This window comes from Strigops habroptila, chromosome 10, assembly GCF_004027225.2.
Source record: "Strigops habroptila isolate Jane chromosome 10, bStrHab1.2.pri, whole genome shotgun sequence".
Lineage (NCBI taxonomy): Eukaryota > Metazoa > Chordata > Aves > Psittaciformes > Psittacidae > Strigops > Strigops habroptila.
This window is the reverse complement of record NC_046359.1, coordinates 8,352,637-8,369,539: the sequence shown is the minus strand read 5'-3', so window position 1 is coordinate 8,369,539 and position 16,903 is coordinate 8,352,637. Positions and strand designations below refer to the sequence as shown.

Sequence of the window (16,903 nt, the reverse complement as noted above, 5' to 3'; positions counted from 1 at the left end):
TCTCTGCAGTTCTGCAGAGTCAAGACATGACATCATACAGCTGTGTCATCACAGCCGACTACAAAATGGAGCTTATAGCATTTTATTACATGTACTACCAAATACACACTCCTGTTTGTGCTGTACTTCCAGAAGAACTTCTGGCGGAGGGCTACCATTACCATAGGTGGCTGCACTGCCAGTTTACACTACAAAAAGCTTCCCTTGCATAGTTGAAAAATCTCCAGTGGGAATCTGCACATGGCTTCAAGTCACTTGCTCTACACAACAGTGCAAAATAAGCCAAGTGGTTTTCATAACCAGTGGTTTTCTTTTGTTCAACATCCTGCCAAAACACATATTGAGAGCCAACAGAGAACAGGTAGAGCAGAAGCAGCTCATGATACATGTCAGGCCAAGTTCTGGATTCTGAAAGTACCACAATGAAACTACAAGTAGGTTGCAAGAGTCAACACAGTAGCAGCTGTGATCTCTCTTGAGGTGAGACAGATGGTAGCACAGAACAAAAGTCTATGTCTACTCTAGGAACAGGCAAGTGCCGGGGACTTTGTTACATACAGCCTTTCCCCATGTCACACACAAGAGTCTTTCAAAAACGGCTCATCTGAATACAGCCTTCGGAATTTTCTCCCTTTCATTCCACCTTGAACATAGGTCAATGCAGGAAATCCTGCCTGCTCGTCCTTTGTGTTATGTTCTCTTAGTTAATGACTTTTTCCAGTTAGCTTGGCTGAGCATCCCCAAGATAGTCATAGAAAAGAAAAAGAATCCTCAGGAAGCTCGAGTCAAAACCAGCCGTGCAGGTCAATGATGCCAAAACCCTGCCTGCTTCTCAAAGGGCTTCTCTAACTACTGTAAGAATTCTTTAGTTATCAAGATTTATTTAGTCCAAGAGGTGTTGCACAGAACTGCACTAAAAAGAGGAGAGGAATCATTAACAGGAATCAATTCCAACCTTTAGTTACTACAAGCCTTGTACGAGTTGTGGAAGAAGAATTAACTTTCAGTGAATACAATTCCTCTGCACACTGTCCATAAGTTTTCCGCTCCTGGCATTCAGGTGCCTGCCCACACGCAAATCAGAATTCTTTGGCTGGATTCTGCAGTTTGCCAACAGAGAGACAGACGTGTCCACAGTCACACCATGACCACAGGCACGTGTAATGGAGATGGGTCGACCATCCCTCAGCTTCTTGAATGAAAGAGAATGCAGAAACACACCAAAGCAGTACAGGAAGGGAGCTCAGTGGAACGCCAAGTATGGGCAATGCACTGGAAGAGTGACAGTTACTCTTTCAGCAACTTTTCCTTTGAACTACTGCCCACAGCTTTTCTAATGGTTTTCAAGCAATTACTTGTCGTACAGAAAGTAGGTGCACTTAGCCCACACAAAGAGCTCAGTGAGAACAGCCATCACCAGCAAACACTTTCACAAGGGTGTTTTGGAAACCTGTGTTCCTGTTCCTCAAGAAAGCAACGTGCAAATTTCACAGAAGGCTACAAAGCTGTTCCCAGCTACTGCAGTGGGTGGAAACTGGCAGAGCTGAAGTCCAGGGATCTCTCTTCTGACTGAATCTAAAGCTATCGTGATCACTCGGTTTAACACAGTTCAGAACCGACTTACAAGGCCTTTCAAACTAAAGCTTGTCCCTTTTACAAGAAAGTGGAGACAATTTAGCATAAATGTTACTGTGAAAGCTCCTGTGAGCCCTTTTCCTGAAAGCACCTGGCACTGCCAAATGGGACAAAGCAACAAACTGAAGTTCCACCATGAAGAAACAGACAGAACTTCAACACTCATGTTGCTGACATTTTCTGTCACCTGAATAAGGTTTCCACTGATGTGCTGTCTGCTGGAGCCTCTGTTTTGTAGGTTGCTTGGTCTCTGCTTCAGAGACCAAGACCAGGCTCTAAAAGGAGTCTTTAAAAAGAGTGACCTTGTTAGATGAAACCTGCAGACTCCAGCAGGACCTGGGTAAGAGAACAGGAGACACAAGGGCCTTAAGGACTCGATGCTTTTCACCTTTGACAGTTCATGCTACTGGGAAAGTAACAGGATTCCTACCATGTCTGCATGGTTAATGAGCAAAATAAAACCAGAGACCATGGCTAAAACAGCAAAAAGACACAACACGCCCATCTGTTCCTACACATACACTATCAAAAGCATCTTCCTTGGATGTACTTGGCAGAGGCAAGAGGTAGCCCAGTTCTGCACAGCCCTACTGCCATTTATGCCACAAGACCTTCCAGGCAGACTGCAGACAAACAGCAGATGTCAAAAGCTGTACCTTTGCTAGAGAAAACAACAGCTATGACTCAAAGCATTTAAACTGAAGTTTCATGCCTTCTATCTCTGCACCAAGTCAGCTCTATATTAAGTGCAGTGGCAACTACACTAGCATGATATTCCAAAGGTGCTGGTGTAAATACTGCATGTCCAAGGAGCGTTACCAAAAGCCCCACTAGAGACTGTGGCATAATTCCACAAAGAGATGCAGCTCATGGACACTCCTCAGCCAGTACTTCAGCAGTGCAGCAGCCAAATTCATTCACGAAACAGGCAGGCCAAATGCTACCCTTTGATGAGAAAATCAGCTTCAGCATCCTCTTTTACTCAGTCTCTTAGAAAGCATGACACATGCCTGTAGTCTCCTGTTGAACAGCCTTCCATCTCTTGCTGAATGACCGACCTTCCCTTGTGCTCATCATGAAGACATGAAGGCAGGAATGGCACAAATTTTGAGCTAACAACAAAGGTAACAAGAGGACAGTAACACAATAACACTTTCGTGAAGACTTCCTGGCCTGGAGCACCTCATTCACAGGTTTCTAATTTACTGAAGCTTCAGATAAACCCCTTCATTTTCTGTATTCATCCTGAAAACGCAATCCAAGCACTCTTCAGGAATATGCCCTTGTCTCCCAGAGACCGCGCACAGGGCACGACCTCAGTGATTAATGCCTCTCAGTTCAGCACTTGTGAGACCACACGTGGAGTGCTATGTCTTGGGTTTAGGCAAGTACAAGACAGACACTGACATACTGGAACAAACCCAGAGGGGCATCAAGATGGCCAGAGACTGGTGCACACGAAGTACAAGGAGCGGCTGTGAGATGGGTTTGTTTAGATTGAAGAAGAGAAGACTGGCGAAGTGTGTCTGAGGGGAATTTACTCCTGGTTTCAGCTGTGTGATGGGAGTATATCAAGAAGACAGAAACAGATTTTTCTTCAAAGGCGTACTGTGAAAGGATATGGGGCAATGGACACAAATAGCAACGTCTGCAAGTTCCACGGAGGTATTGGGAAAAAGTTTTTCACAATGGGGATAGGTCAGTCATTGGGACAGGGTCCAGAAAAAAGGGCATCTTCATCCTTGGCGATAGGAGTATCTCAACTCAACAAGGTTCTGAGCAATCTGATCTAATTTGACACTGGATCTGATACTGAGGTTGGCCCTGTTTTGAACACAGGGCTCAGAGCTGTCCCTTCAGCATTAAATATTCCATCACTCGTGATCATTTGAGCAGAACAGCTTCTTGCAAAAAGTGAATTAATTGTAACTGAGGAATCTGGGCTCAGCCACAGGGGTTAAAATCCAATACCCAGAACAGAGATCAAAAAAGTATCCCGAAAGACTTCACCACCACATACTAGCACCAACTACTTATCAAAACCAGTGCAGTCAAGTGTAACAACCAGCCAACACTACCTTCAGTTTGCTCTCACAACCATGGGCTAAAAAAGGATTCAAGGCAGCTGTACCTTGCTTCATCTTTTACTTTAAGAACTGGATGCTGTAGTAGCATTTGAAAGACAACAGTGGCACAAGTGGACACTACTAACTGAAAGATGCAGGTTTTGAGCACAAGATACTTGCAGACACCAACTGCAGGATACACATAAACAATTACTCTAAGAATTTGTTATCTGCTGCTAAAAGAAAGAGATCCACAGCGATGTTTAGCAACTGGCCATGAGAAATCTAGTGTGATCTGACAGATTTCCACAGGAAAGCAGTTGTTAACAGTCTGACGCGTTACCATTCTTCCCTATGAGAAAAATAAGAGTACCTGACTACAGAGGAGCTAAAATGAAAACCAGAGTTTTCTTTACTGCTGTTAGCCTGAAAACTTGAGGACACAATGTTAGCATAAAAGGAGACAGAGAGCAAGAGACTCCCAACATAACATCAGGCATCCTTTGTAAGTATACCCTCTGTGCTCTGTCTTCATATTCTGCCATTAAGTTTCAGGATATGAGGAACCTGTTGCAACAGAAATGCCTTCAGATAACACAGAATTACAGTTCTCTTAGACAGCTCTTCTCACTTCACTGCATTTCCCTGATGAGAGGAAGACCTATTTGGAAAGATATCCAAAAATCAGCAGTGACATAGAGCTGCACAAAAGAAATCCCTGTCTGCCAGCCTTGGATTTTGATCACAATGAGCTTCCAGGAGAGCATAATCCAGCTAATCAGAACCTGGATATGGAATGATCAAGTAAAGGGCAAGGAGGGTACTGTGAATAGCACAGAGGGAAATTCACAACTGGAGAGAAACCTTGGGTGAGGAAGGAGAACCAGAAAAGGCAAGATTGCTGGGAAACAGGATTGAGGGAAAGTGTTTTCTAGGAAACAAAAGCCAAAACTGACTCAAGAGTGGCCTACCTGGGTGGGAGGCCTCTGGATCGTAGATAGTTCTTTTCCCAAATGAGAAGCACGAGGCCAAAGGACCAAGAGCAACTGGGAACCTCCTACACTGCTGCGGTGATTCAAAACCCTGTGAGCAAGAGGGACATAGAAACCCAGCATCGTTGGGTTGCACTGCCTTGACATAAAATGAGCATTCGCAGGGCATAGTCTGTGCATTGTTCATTGTTTCCCCTACCTTCAGTTAAGTTTCTGTCACAGGTGAGCAAAATATGCCAGACTAACAAAACCAAGATAAACCACACATGGACGATGTTCTTGGAGGCGCAGGAAAAGAAAAATGAATGTGAAATATGGACTGACACCGGGTGCTTTCAGCAAATGTCAAAACCAAAGCCCCTCTGGTTACCGTACTTCCAGTCTGCTCACTTTGTAAGCAAATGCTGAGAGCCAGGCATGAGTAGATAAATGTATGGCAAAAAAAACCCCACTAGATAAGTAATTTTATCATATCCCTTTAACTTCTTTTAACAAGGCTTTTATTACAATGTTTAAGCAATTCTCATCTGAAATCCTAAAACTCTTCTGGAAAACAGGAATCACAAGGAAGACTTCTGTTGAACAACTCTAGCACAGTACGCTGCTTGTCAGCTCACAGAAAACACCACCGTTTCTTGCATAGTTGAGAAGAAAAACAACATTACATAACTCAGTGTATTAGTACTAAAAATACAAGGACCAAAATTTGAGTTTGGATGAATCCCCAACAATCTTAACAACCTCCACAGAAACTATATAAATCATGGGCAGAATTTATGAGTTTTCAATGCCAACTGTGAACGCTTTTTATGTTCTGCACTTAAAAAGGAGCAATGTTACTAGCCAATCACTTGTAAACTGAAAATTGAAAAATGAGTGGAAGGCTTCATACACTTACAGGCTGTACAGATAATGCACACTAAATCTGGGCAAATATGCCCCCCCTCCCACCCCCCACCCTCATCTACAACACTGAAACAACATTACCCTTTTTGATTAACATTACCTTTAATGTCTCGATGAACGATACCATGTTCATGTAATACATTGATAGCAATCGTGATTTGCTTTGAGTAGAGCCTGATGACATGCTCCTGAAGGCCCAGTCTTGATACCTCCTCCAGAGTGCCCTCATCACAGTACTCCATGAAGATGTACATTTCTTCCTGTTGCGGGAACCAAACCAGATTTGATTGGTTTTAATTTGATTTTTTTTAGGTTTTTAACACTGAATTACGATCTAGTTTTCCTTCCATCCTTCATTGTTCGTGACAAAAGTAATGGAGGTACCACGTAATGTTTCAATGAAGTACTTCTTACCATGGAATGCCTAATAAATCATCTCTTCAGAACTCTATTCTCTTCAGCATGCTTCAACCTAACATATTGTACTGCACAGCTATGGAAAATCTCTGCTACACGTCTATCTCTATCTCTTTGGTGGTATAAAAATATTAATATTACTTTGACATCTACCAAAAACCACTTTGGAAATATTGTAGGTATATTGCACAGAAATACAAAAAGATCCTGTCTTTGCATATTTAGGAAAAAGGTAAAATGATGTTTTGGATGAGAGTTTTTTTTTCCTTCTCGCCCAGTTCCTGCAATATCTTGTGTTGATTGCTTGGGGAGGGCAAGTTTTTTGTTGTTTTCAGTGGCTTGAACAAGCATGCCAATTCTAACTCACATTAAGAAGTTAGGTTCTTTTCTCTCTGTCTCCAAGCCCAGCCAATTTCAGCCAGGCTCATTTAATACAAAAAGATGGCAAAGACACTAAGCTCTTAGAACTACCCTGAGAAACCAATGACCCAGTAACACAGACACCCAAAGTTTTGTCCCCAAGTACAGAAATGCAGACAGAAAGCAGCCCGTGTCCCCTTCTAAACCAGCAATGGGTCAGCAAATCAACTCATTCATACTGAGCAAATCAGTCAAATCCACACACCATTTTCCAACCAGACACTAGGCGTCCTGTTCTCTGCCCACTTCACTGGGTAGAGAAACACGAAGAACCCGAGACTCACCAGGGAAGGTGGGGAGGGCACATGGGAAGCAGAGACTACTAAAATGTGGGGCTCTGGAATCCAGTTCCGTAAGAACACCAGGCTCCAGCAAGATAATTTGGTTTTCCTTCTGAAGAGATGCTAGCTGAACTCCAAAAGATCTGCTTTCCTAAGATACTTTTCTGGCATCAATATTTAAGAACCAGCACAAAAGTTTTCCAGGGATCAACAAGATACTGGTAAAACCTTTGCTGCCAACAGTGAAGGGTTTTAGGCTCTGTAGTCTTTACCTACACCCAAAAGTTACTGTGCTGTGTATGATATAGCTTGCTCTTGGAGGAGTTAAAACAGTAGCAGCACAGAATAACTCCATCATTACTCACTCTATTCACTTACTGGGAACCTTCTCTGTTTATGTACCAGTTCCAAAATATTTCTCCAAACTATGTTTCAGAGACCTCAACATTCAGAGGAAAAAAGACACACTGCAATTCATAAAGATATCCAGACAATTCAGCTAAACTAGAATGTTCTCAAGTAAAACCTCCAGTGATCCACAGCGTCTTAAAATTTTCTCTCTGCCCTATAAAAATGCCCAAATAATTAATGTTTTCTTACCCTATGGAGCTCCACGCCAAAATAACGAACAAGATTAGGGTGTTTGATGCCTTCAAAAATCTTCAGTTCATCAGCTGTTTCTTTGATGGTTTTGTGATCATTGGGTTGAAATCTTATCTGCAAGAAAGAGTTTTCATTATTTCCCACTAATTCAAATTACTAAGGAACAACAACAACAACAAAAGAACAAAACAACAAAAAAAGAAATAAAACCAAAACTCAAACACTTAAACAAAAAACACCACCAAGCTATTTTTGGAAGATTATGTGGAGATATGATGAATTATAAACTTTATAAGAGCAAAATGCCATTACTTAAATGTATAACTACACATATGTGTGCACATATCTCTCTCCCAAGCTTGCCTTCTAGCTTAAACATGGTAGATAGACACAGCACAAGAGAATCTGAAAGTAATATTGGTGAGAGCTATCATTCAAGAAAGACTCGTTACCAGGTACTTCATCAACTGAGATTCTAAGGGATTTCACTGAGGAGTTCTTCACTGAGAATGAGGCAAGCTGCAAGGAAAAGGTGTGGCATGGAACAAATACAGTTGTAAAGGATTTAATGAAAGAACCAGGTTTTCATTAGTTCTCCTGCAATATGCTGTGACGGATTTTTCATGGAGGAAAAATTTACCAAGTCTTGTGATAGTTTTGTTCTGTATAAAAACTCCAGGATACAGTTTGTACTCGGTGGTAAAATTAAATACATGGAGATTACAAAAAGCTGACAACTGACATGCAAGTATTGTACATATTTTGTAACACTTCAAAGTTGTAATACTCTGTAGTAAAGCTTCTCCACTATAATCTGAAGAGATTTTAATGATGTTGTGGTTAAGACAGTAAAGTCTAAAGAAATCTTAGGAGGTGGGGAAAATGCAATGTTTTTAACTAGTTAAAAAACTACAGGAAAAGGCAGCATACTGCATATTTAGCCTACTAGTAAAGTGTCTGTCAAACTGGGTCCATTTGACTCATTTGAGCTTCTGCTAAAGAGCACATACATGCTAACCTGTAAAAAGCATCTGCATCTAGAAAGCAACTTTGAATCCAGAAGCCGAGTGCTACCGATGGGGGGGGGGAGAAATGTTATTTAATTTTGAGAAAAAAAAGAAACAACTCGACAACAACAATATTTCAAGTGTTGGTATTAGTGAACGACTATGGTACAAGAAGTTAAGCATAAGCCCAGTCTTGCTTTTCCACACCTCTGAGATCACATATGTATTGTGGGGGGGAAGAACTGGCTCATAAAATAGAACTGCTCCAGCATCAAATGGCTGGCATGGCAACTGCTATGAACAGTTGATGCCCACAGTTGCCTGAAGATGTAGAAATGCAGTAAAACTAAACAATACAAATATTTTCAAAAGCGAGGTGCTGTAGAGAAACAGATCTCTACACCTACACAGCTTTACTTGCTTCTACCCTGAAAATTAAATTTTCTGTACCCACCAGGTTAGTCAACAGTTCTGTGACTCAGCCTAGCTCACTTACACTACAGGAGAAGCTGAAAAAACATGATGCCACACTTCTGCTCTAAGGAGTGAAGAAAAAAGGAATAAAATGTGAAAGGAAAACCTGCAAAGTAAATATAAGTTTGTGTACAGTCTTCACTAAACAGAAAACTCTTTCTGAAATAACTGAAGATATCTTAAGGGGAGCTCATACATATTAAGCAAGCATTCATTAAAGTTCACAACATCCCTCTGAGATTAGTAAAAACCCATCCATTTTACATACATTTAAATTGGCAGTTGTAAACTGAAAAGAAAAAGCTTGAGTAACTTACGGAGGAACAAGTGCTAAGAGCCTAAGTGGCTAATGAAGAAACATTTGCCTTCCCGCCCTTTCTCAGTTAGCTAACAGTGTTCAGAAATCCTTCACGTCTGCTAAGTCATACACATTTGGTTTGAAAAAAACCAAAAAACCCACAACGGCAGCAGTGATTCTTGTATAAGTACTCACTTCCTTCATAGCCATCAGCTCTCCAGTGTCAACACTGATACAGGTATAGACTTTCCCATACTGGCCCTCACCTGCAGAATTAAAATAAGAAAAATGACACTACATTCAATAAGCAACATGTACATCAACTGCAACGAGAAAACATCACTGGAATCAGCTTGCCAAGGTTATTTAACTTTCTTTTAATTTAAAAATTTAAGTAGCTTTTAACCTGTAACAGCTACTATTACATTCATAGTCCTGAATTCAAGCTGATTAAAAGTAAAAACATTACATTAACAGGCTGACCTGAAAGAAAACTTCTCATGAATACAAGGATTTTCCCCACAAATCCCAAGCCAGAGTCAACAATGATCATATGGGGGAAAAAACACCACCACTGGCGAATCGAGTCCCAAAGTTTGTGCTCATTTCCATTTATATTTCTGGTTCTTCCAAAAGCAGAACTTGTCAAACATCTCATATAGTTAAACACATGCAGGAATCACAGGGTCATACCTAAGCAATTGTCCTAACCAAATCCTCCTCCTCTTTCTTTCTTGTTATTTGACCAGTGAAAACTTCACTGAAGTTCTACATAAAGGAAGTCCTAGCTGCAATAGTATTTTAACAGTCTGATTTCAGTAAAACTGATACTACCTACGTGGAGACCCAAGATTTCAAAAGAGAGTCTTAGATTTCCTTCAAAAATACTAAGCTTGGTATTTTAGCCTAACAAATGAAGGTATAATGAACGTACCAATTTTGTTTCCTCTCTGCCACTTGAAAGTCACTTTTCTCAAACCTACGTGCATGACATTATCATAAGATTTCGGTGTGTCACAAACTTGGCCAATGATGTTCTTCCTCCTCATCTCTCTGTATCTCCTTTCTTCAAACAACTGAACAGACTTTTGAACAGCTTCAATCGGTGCTTGCTTGGAAGAAGTGTCTAAAAAGAGTGATGAACAATTTCCTTGATTGAGATATATGCGCTGTGTTTATATTTTGTTACCTTTTGGTATCACTGGTGAACTGACCTAAGTTAGAAGACAGCTATTTTGTGAGTCTAATTTAAGATGCAGGAAAAGAATAATATGTTTTACGCAGTCACATATTAAATTATCACTTACGAATTAAATATGGAACTAAAGTAAAATGAGAGTACTGGTACTTTCCCAATCATCTCTTACTTGATTCAAGGAAATTAAACGTACGAAATGCAACACTTGTCTGCATTTAGCGTGTAACTAACTACTGACAGATAGTGGAAATAGGTTAGGGTCATTAAGAGCAGCAAGGAAAGAAGGACAGGTTAAGTTGTGCTCTACAGAGATATAAGAGGTTTCTTGGAAAACTCAGAGTATCTGTTATTTCAGAGATTTAGAGGTATTAGATAACTCCAGCTTTCAAGTCTTATCATGAAACAGAATCCTCATGAGTGAGGCTGGAGGGCAGCACTGATTTATCCCCTCCTTGTAAAGCACGAAAATCACACATCTGTCACTGTTGACTGACAGTAGTCTAACCTAACAGCCACCAAAAGATGGAGATACTGATACTCCTAAATGACATATTCTAGTGCCTGCCTATAATTAATACCACTTCATCAACACCAAATCTGCCTTGTTGTTTTAAACCAAAATCTTTGAACAGTAAAACCAGGTCCCATTGCAACAGTCTTCTAGAAATTTTCAGGCTTTCCTTCATGCTTCTTTTCTAGTTTAAACAAACTCAATTCCTTCAATGTATATATTCTGAACAAAAAATAAGCCTTTTAGATTGCAGGAAAAAAATGCACTGTTCTTCCTGCGTTCTGCCTGAGCCACCTAATGAGACCAGATTTTATGTGACAGAAAACGTTTTTCTAATGTTTCATGAGATTCCACCCTGCCAGAATATATGCAAGCAAGCTACATGTATATATCTGTACAGTACAGGAGTCTCACAAGTAATTCAGTTACTTTATGTTTAATGAAAATAAGCAGCAGGACAGAGAGGAAGGGCCCCGCAATAGCCTTAAATTTGGGAAACAGTAAAGGATCACATGCTGTTAGACACCCAAAATAAGAAAATCCTACAAGGGGGAAGAGATCTCAGAAAGTGAGGAAGTGCTTCTGACTCTCATACAGTTCATAACTGGGTACTTAACAGGGACAGCAAATGTCCTAAATTCCTCTAGTAATAAAGGTACTAATTTTGTAAACACTCCTAGCATCTCTCAGAAGCTGAAAAGATCTAACTTTTATGAAGTTTAATTACTCCTACCTCAGAGAGTACACTTTGTGATTTTGTTAGCAATTCTACCTGCAATCAGGATTTTGGTTTTTCCCTTTCCTGTGTACAACGCAGTGAATATCTCTTCACAATCAGCATTAAGATTCAGCCTTTTATTGCAGCACTAGTTTGATACATATTATAGTGGCTCCTAAACACCCACCTTTAGTCTGGTTGATTAAAGTTCTGAGCTCCCAACTCCGCCGGGAAGAGCCACTTGAATCTCCTTTTGGATACGATGGTTCTAGAGAAAAAATACTGTGAGCATAAAAGTGGCTTTATCTCATATTAAGAATTATGCCACTAAATTCAGTAGAACCTGAGATGTTACATATCAGGACTAATACACCCTACAAGTGCATGAGGCAGCCCTGTAGCAATATATGCTGTTGAACTCACAGGATTACTTATCTTCAGAAAACAAATTACGAAAGCTATTCTGACATAGGATTTAATTTATACAGGAACAGAGATCTCCTTCCCAACTGAGGGAAGAACTTCAAGTCAGGGCACTCAATCAAATACGTAAGAAATCTGAAGGAAAACAATCTTTTAAAGTTCCTTAGAAAAAGACCTGTATTCATTCCAAACTAAGCCAGTTTCCTATTTATACAGATAGATAAAAAAGAAAACACGCATGAGGCAGACAGTATTTTCAACATCTGCTTAAAAAAAGCAAACAAACCAACCACAAAAAATCCCCACACCTCTTAGAATAAATTTTTAAGGCCATTCTTTCTTTGAGATCCACTTCATTTTGCAGGATGACCACAATATCAACTCTACTTCACTTGGGATTTTGTACTTCATTTTAGTTTGCACAGAACACGCTATCTTAACAATCAATGTTTCAAGGTATCTGATGTAATAAATACCACATATACAGGGGCTGGGGAAACCTGAAGGAGAAGCTCTGATTCAGGACATCAAGTCACACACCCTGTCCCTTCTTCCAGAATGCAAATAACAGCAAGCATTTGTAAGATGAATATTGCGGTGGAAGTTAAAGAAATGGACAGAAAACTTCACTGTCCTGATAGCTCCATTTCATACCTCGTTAACGGCATTTAGAAAGTTACTATAATTCAGCATTCAGCAATCATGTTACTCATTTCATTTTGGACACTGTAACTTAGTAAGACACCAGGAAATTCCTTCAGGTACAATTCAGAACAATATGAAAGGCAAGAGAATAGTGGATGTTTCTGAAAACAGAGGAACTTACTTTGACAGTATAAGCCTAGAAGTTAAAAATCTAAGATTTTTGAATGGGAAAAGGTGAAAAAAATTTTTGGAAAGGGGCAGAACTGGAAACAGAGAGAAATATGTTAATGACATAAATCATCTGCACATCCAGGTCACAATCTGTTACTGTGACAATCACCTTCTCGCTCTTCAGTGGGACTGGAGTGACGACTAAGGGATCTGAACTGCAACTCGGCTGCTATTGAAGCCAGTCGATCATTTTCAGGGACACTGGAACCCCTGTTAAAAAGAGCCATTGTACTAATTAACTTAGCATTGCACTAAATAACTACTAGTGACAATTTAACTGCAGTTTAAAGAGAAAGAATCTCTGAAGCCTAGGACATGAACCATGGAAGTAACATGAAAGAAAAACTGATGCCGAGAGGTAAACTAAAAACTCTTTCTATGCTATTTTTTCCCCCAAACGAAGACTTTTTACATTATTTTAGTTATTTCACTCTATGAAAAACCCCTGCGCTTTAAACGCGCAAACTACTTGAAACTGTTACTTGCCCATAACACAGAATGCATTTTAATGACTTGGAACATACTACTAAGACAGCTGCTGCAGGATGTAGCTGGTGCCAGGTTCGGATATACAATCAGAAGTGATTCAGCTGGATGATAATGTAAGCCACATTATCAGATGAAGGGTGGTAACTGAATTCATATGCTCCTAGTGAGCTGCAAATACAGTCATAGTCCACAGCCATTAAGACAAAACTATCAGGAAAAGCCATAAGCGAGCTGACAGGAGGACAGTGTTAAATGACAGCAACTTGACTGCTTGGAGGCCCTAGCTCTTCCAGACAGCACAGAGTAGAATAAGATACCTCAGAATAAGACCCAGATGAATACACATGCTGAACAGAAAGGGAAATAATACTGAGAGAAATGAGTCTTAAACCCTTAAATCTTCAGGCACCTTTCTCCAGCCCAAGACATTGATCAATCCACTAATGCTTTAGAGCCATAAATGCCTCATGAAAGTCTTTCTACAATAAGTCCCTTTTAGACAAGGGTCCCTTTCAATTTTTATAGTATGGTGGGAAGAGGTGTGATCGATGCCTCCTTTAGCATAATGCTTTAGAGGTATGAGCTAAACATTACTGGAAAGAGAAACACCGGTAGTTTTCAGTGAAGGATTTAACAACTACAAAAGGATGAAAGATACTTGGCATCACAAAGTGCACACACCTATGAGAAGGCTTCCCTACAGCTCTGAAGTTGCTTCTGAATTGTACCCAAGTATTACCTAATAATAGTTTGGGGGTTTTTTAAAGAAATAAAAAAAAAAAAAGGGAGAGAGAAAGAAAAAAAAGACACGCTCTTCATAATCTTAAGAATAGAAGCCAAAACCCAAGTCACCCTATTCCCATGAGAATGTTCTCAATACAGTGTTTGCTTTGCATTCCCTATTACTGCCAACTAGACCTTTTAAGTTTGAGGAGGAACTGAAACTCAACTAGTGAGAATACTCAGTACTCTTCAGGAAGCTGTGGTTTTAATCAGCAAGAAGGCTGAGGTTATTCTCAGCACATACAGAGCAACAACTGTAGATGCACAAAGAACTTAAAAACAAGCAATGCTAAACTACCTCTAAAATGAGGCAGTAGCTGAACAGAGGACCTTAAGTATTATAGCTTTGAATGCAGGTGTTTAAAATCCATTTCATGCTCATCTTTGCCACCCAGATCTTTCATTGTTTGTGTCCAGAAAGACTGCGTGCATGTTATTAGGCAAAGAAATAGAGTAAAAGAGAAGATGACTTGCTAAATTTCTGCTCAGTCCTGGATAAATATAAAATCATGAATAATAACCCCCAGCTAGCTCAGAAATTAAACATTAAAGGTCATTAGTATGAACATAGTGCAAAATGAATAACCAACAGAAAGCTCACTGAAAACAACTAGGAACTGCTGCTTTGGATTTTGCTTTCTAGTTGTATTAAACTGATTTTAAATTTTTTTTTACTTTTTTAAGAAAAACTTCAATAGAACTATGGTGGCATTTGTGCACTACATGCTGCCTACTGCAATTGGTTTATCAAGTTCCTACATTCAACTTTTTATACATATTTAATGCCTACAATCATGTCATAGATGTCTAAAGAGTTTCTGCAAAGTGTACAAAGTTTCTATTTCTGTGCTGTACCAGGAGCTGGGTCCCACACGTTGCAATACAAAACCACTTTCTTGATCCAACAGATTCCATTTCCAACTTTCTTTTGACTATATTAAACACAAGAATTTGCTATAAATATATCACCTTGTAATATTTTGCCTTCCACAATAAACAAAACCCCTAAAAAGCCCCAACAGCCTCCAAAACTCTGTCTCTGCTTTAATCGCTTTTTTTTTTCAGTTCTTCCAAGGTTATACAGGGGGTTGAGCAATGCTAGTTTAAAATCCACATCATTGTCATTGGACAGTTTACTAACAACCATCAGAAAAGTAAAAACTGAGAGCTATGAGAAAAACACAAGTCTTTGAAATACAGGCCTAGGCAATTTGACTAAAATGCTGTATTCACATCAACTTTTGTATTACAATCCATAAAAGTATTATGCATTTGACTGCAACTAAGAACTAGAATTCTCATTTCTTCCTAATGACTATCTTCTTGAACTAGAAGAAACTGTCAAAATGCCAGCCTTCACACTTCGATCGATATTTGTGTAGGACAAATATGCAGAAAACATTAGAAGAATATAACACTGTATTCAAGGGTGTCAATTTATAAACTTGACAGTTGTGGTATAAAATACCACCTGACAGAGTGGTATAAAATCACACCAAAGCCTACAAGTGTTAAAAACTAGCTTCCTATCGCCTTCTTGAAAAACCGACTTCAAAGATAATTCCTTGGCTCAAGTGCTCTCCATGTTCTAGGAAAAATACCCTTCATATGTGTGTAAAGACTAATTATTAAATGAACAAATTCTGCATTTTCCAAACCATAAATACCATCACCCTGTCAGCTTATAAAGATGCCAGAATTTTCTCAGTGAAGATTCTCTACAACATTACTTGAAAAGGGCTTATCAAGTGCATAGTGCTGCAGACTACTGCCTACTTTGTCTTTTACAATAACAGGCTTGAAACAGAAGCATGAAAGATGTATAATAAACACAAGTAGTTTGAATGACAGAAATTCTGGATGTATTTCCAACCAAAATAAAGGGCCCAGACTCACAAGGTGTATATCTAGAAGCGACTGTAGGGTGTAAGTCACATCTTATCATAAAAATTAACTGAAAAGATTTGCAGGAAAGATTTTTTATAAAAAGTAGCAACTTCCCTCTTAAGCCCTTACTGCATGCTTCTGTTGTGCATCTGGTAACAAATCTATAAGCCATGATGATTTGCTGGCTATCAACTGAAAATTATTTCTTAAAATAATAATAATTCATAATCAAGTCATATCTAAGTTCACTCTGGTCATCATCAAGCTGTTGTCCTTCACTACCTGTTCTTTCTTTTCTCTATGGCTGTGTGAAATAGCCAGTTCATGTGTCTCCATTCATAAAAATTTCTTGTGCAAGAGAGCTTTTGGTACTCTGCAGTAGAAATAAAAATCCAAAAAGCTATTTACAAACCCTAAGATAATATCATTGTGCGAATAGCAGGATTTTCACAGTCAGGAGTAAAGGGAGAAAAAAAAAGAGAGGCTTGTCAATGGTCTGACTGTGGTATGGGAAGAAAGAACACCAACAGTCTGACACATGACAGCCAAATGAGAGGCCAAAAAGCAAGAAAGACACTGACCAGGTTTGCCAAAAAATTCACTCGTGACCTCTGCAAACAGACAATACGGGACTGGTTTCTGTCACATATCCTGATACAGGAATAGTTTCTTTCATATTAAGTTTATGCTGCACAACCCTAAGAAGCCAAAGGCACAGCAAGAAATAATAAAAAAACCTTCCTGAAATGTTATGTGTTTAATTCTGTGTTTGCCACTACATAGTACTTCAAAATATTTATAGCAGAAAATATCTAAACAGTTAGCTCATACAAAAACAAACAAACAAAAAAAATCCTTGGGTTTATTTGTATCTTACAGTCATCTTAGTGTGAAGTGTTAGTTATCAATACTAATTATT

General features: G+C 39.4%; 1 protein-coding gene across 1 annotated transcript in view; it reads right to left on the bottom strand.

The window, feature by feature from the left end:
* MAP3K4 (mitogen-activated protein kinase kinase kinase 4) overlaps window positions 1-16,903 on the bottom strand; it is a 68,166-nt gene that overhangs the window by 3,480 nt on the left and 47,783 nt on the right. The window contains 6 exon segments of the mRNA XM_030499221.1: window positions 5,700-5,859; window positions 7,318-7,434; window positions 9,295-9,365; window positions 10,034-10,225; window positions 11,714-11,794; window positions 12,935-13,035. Coding sequence (XP_030355081.1) covers window positions 5,700-5,859; window positions 7,318-7,434; window positions 9,295-9,365; window positions 10,034-10,225; window positions 11,714-11,794; window positions 12,935-13,035 — 722 coding nt within the window.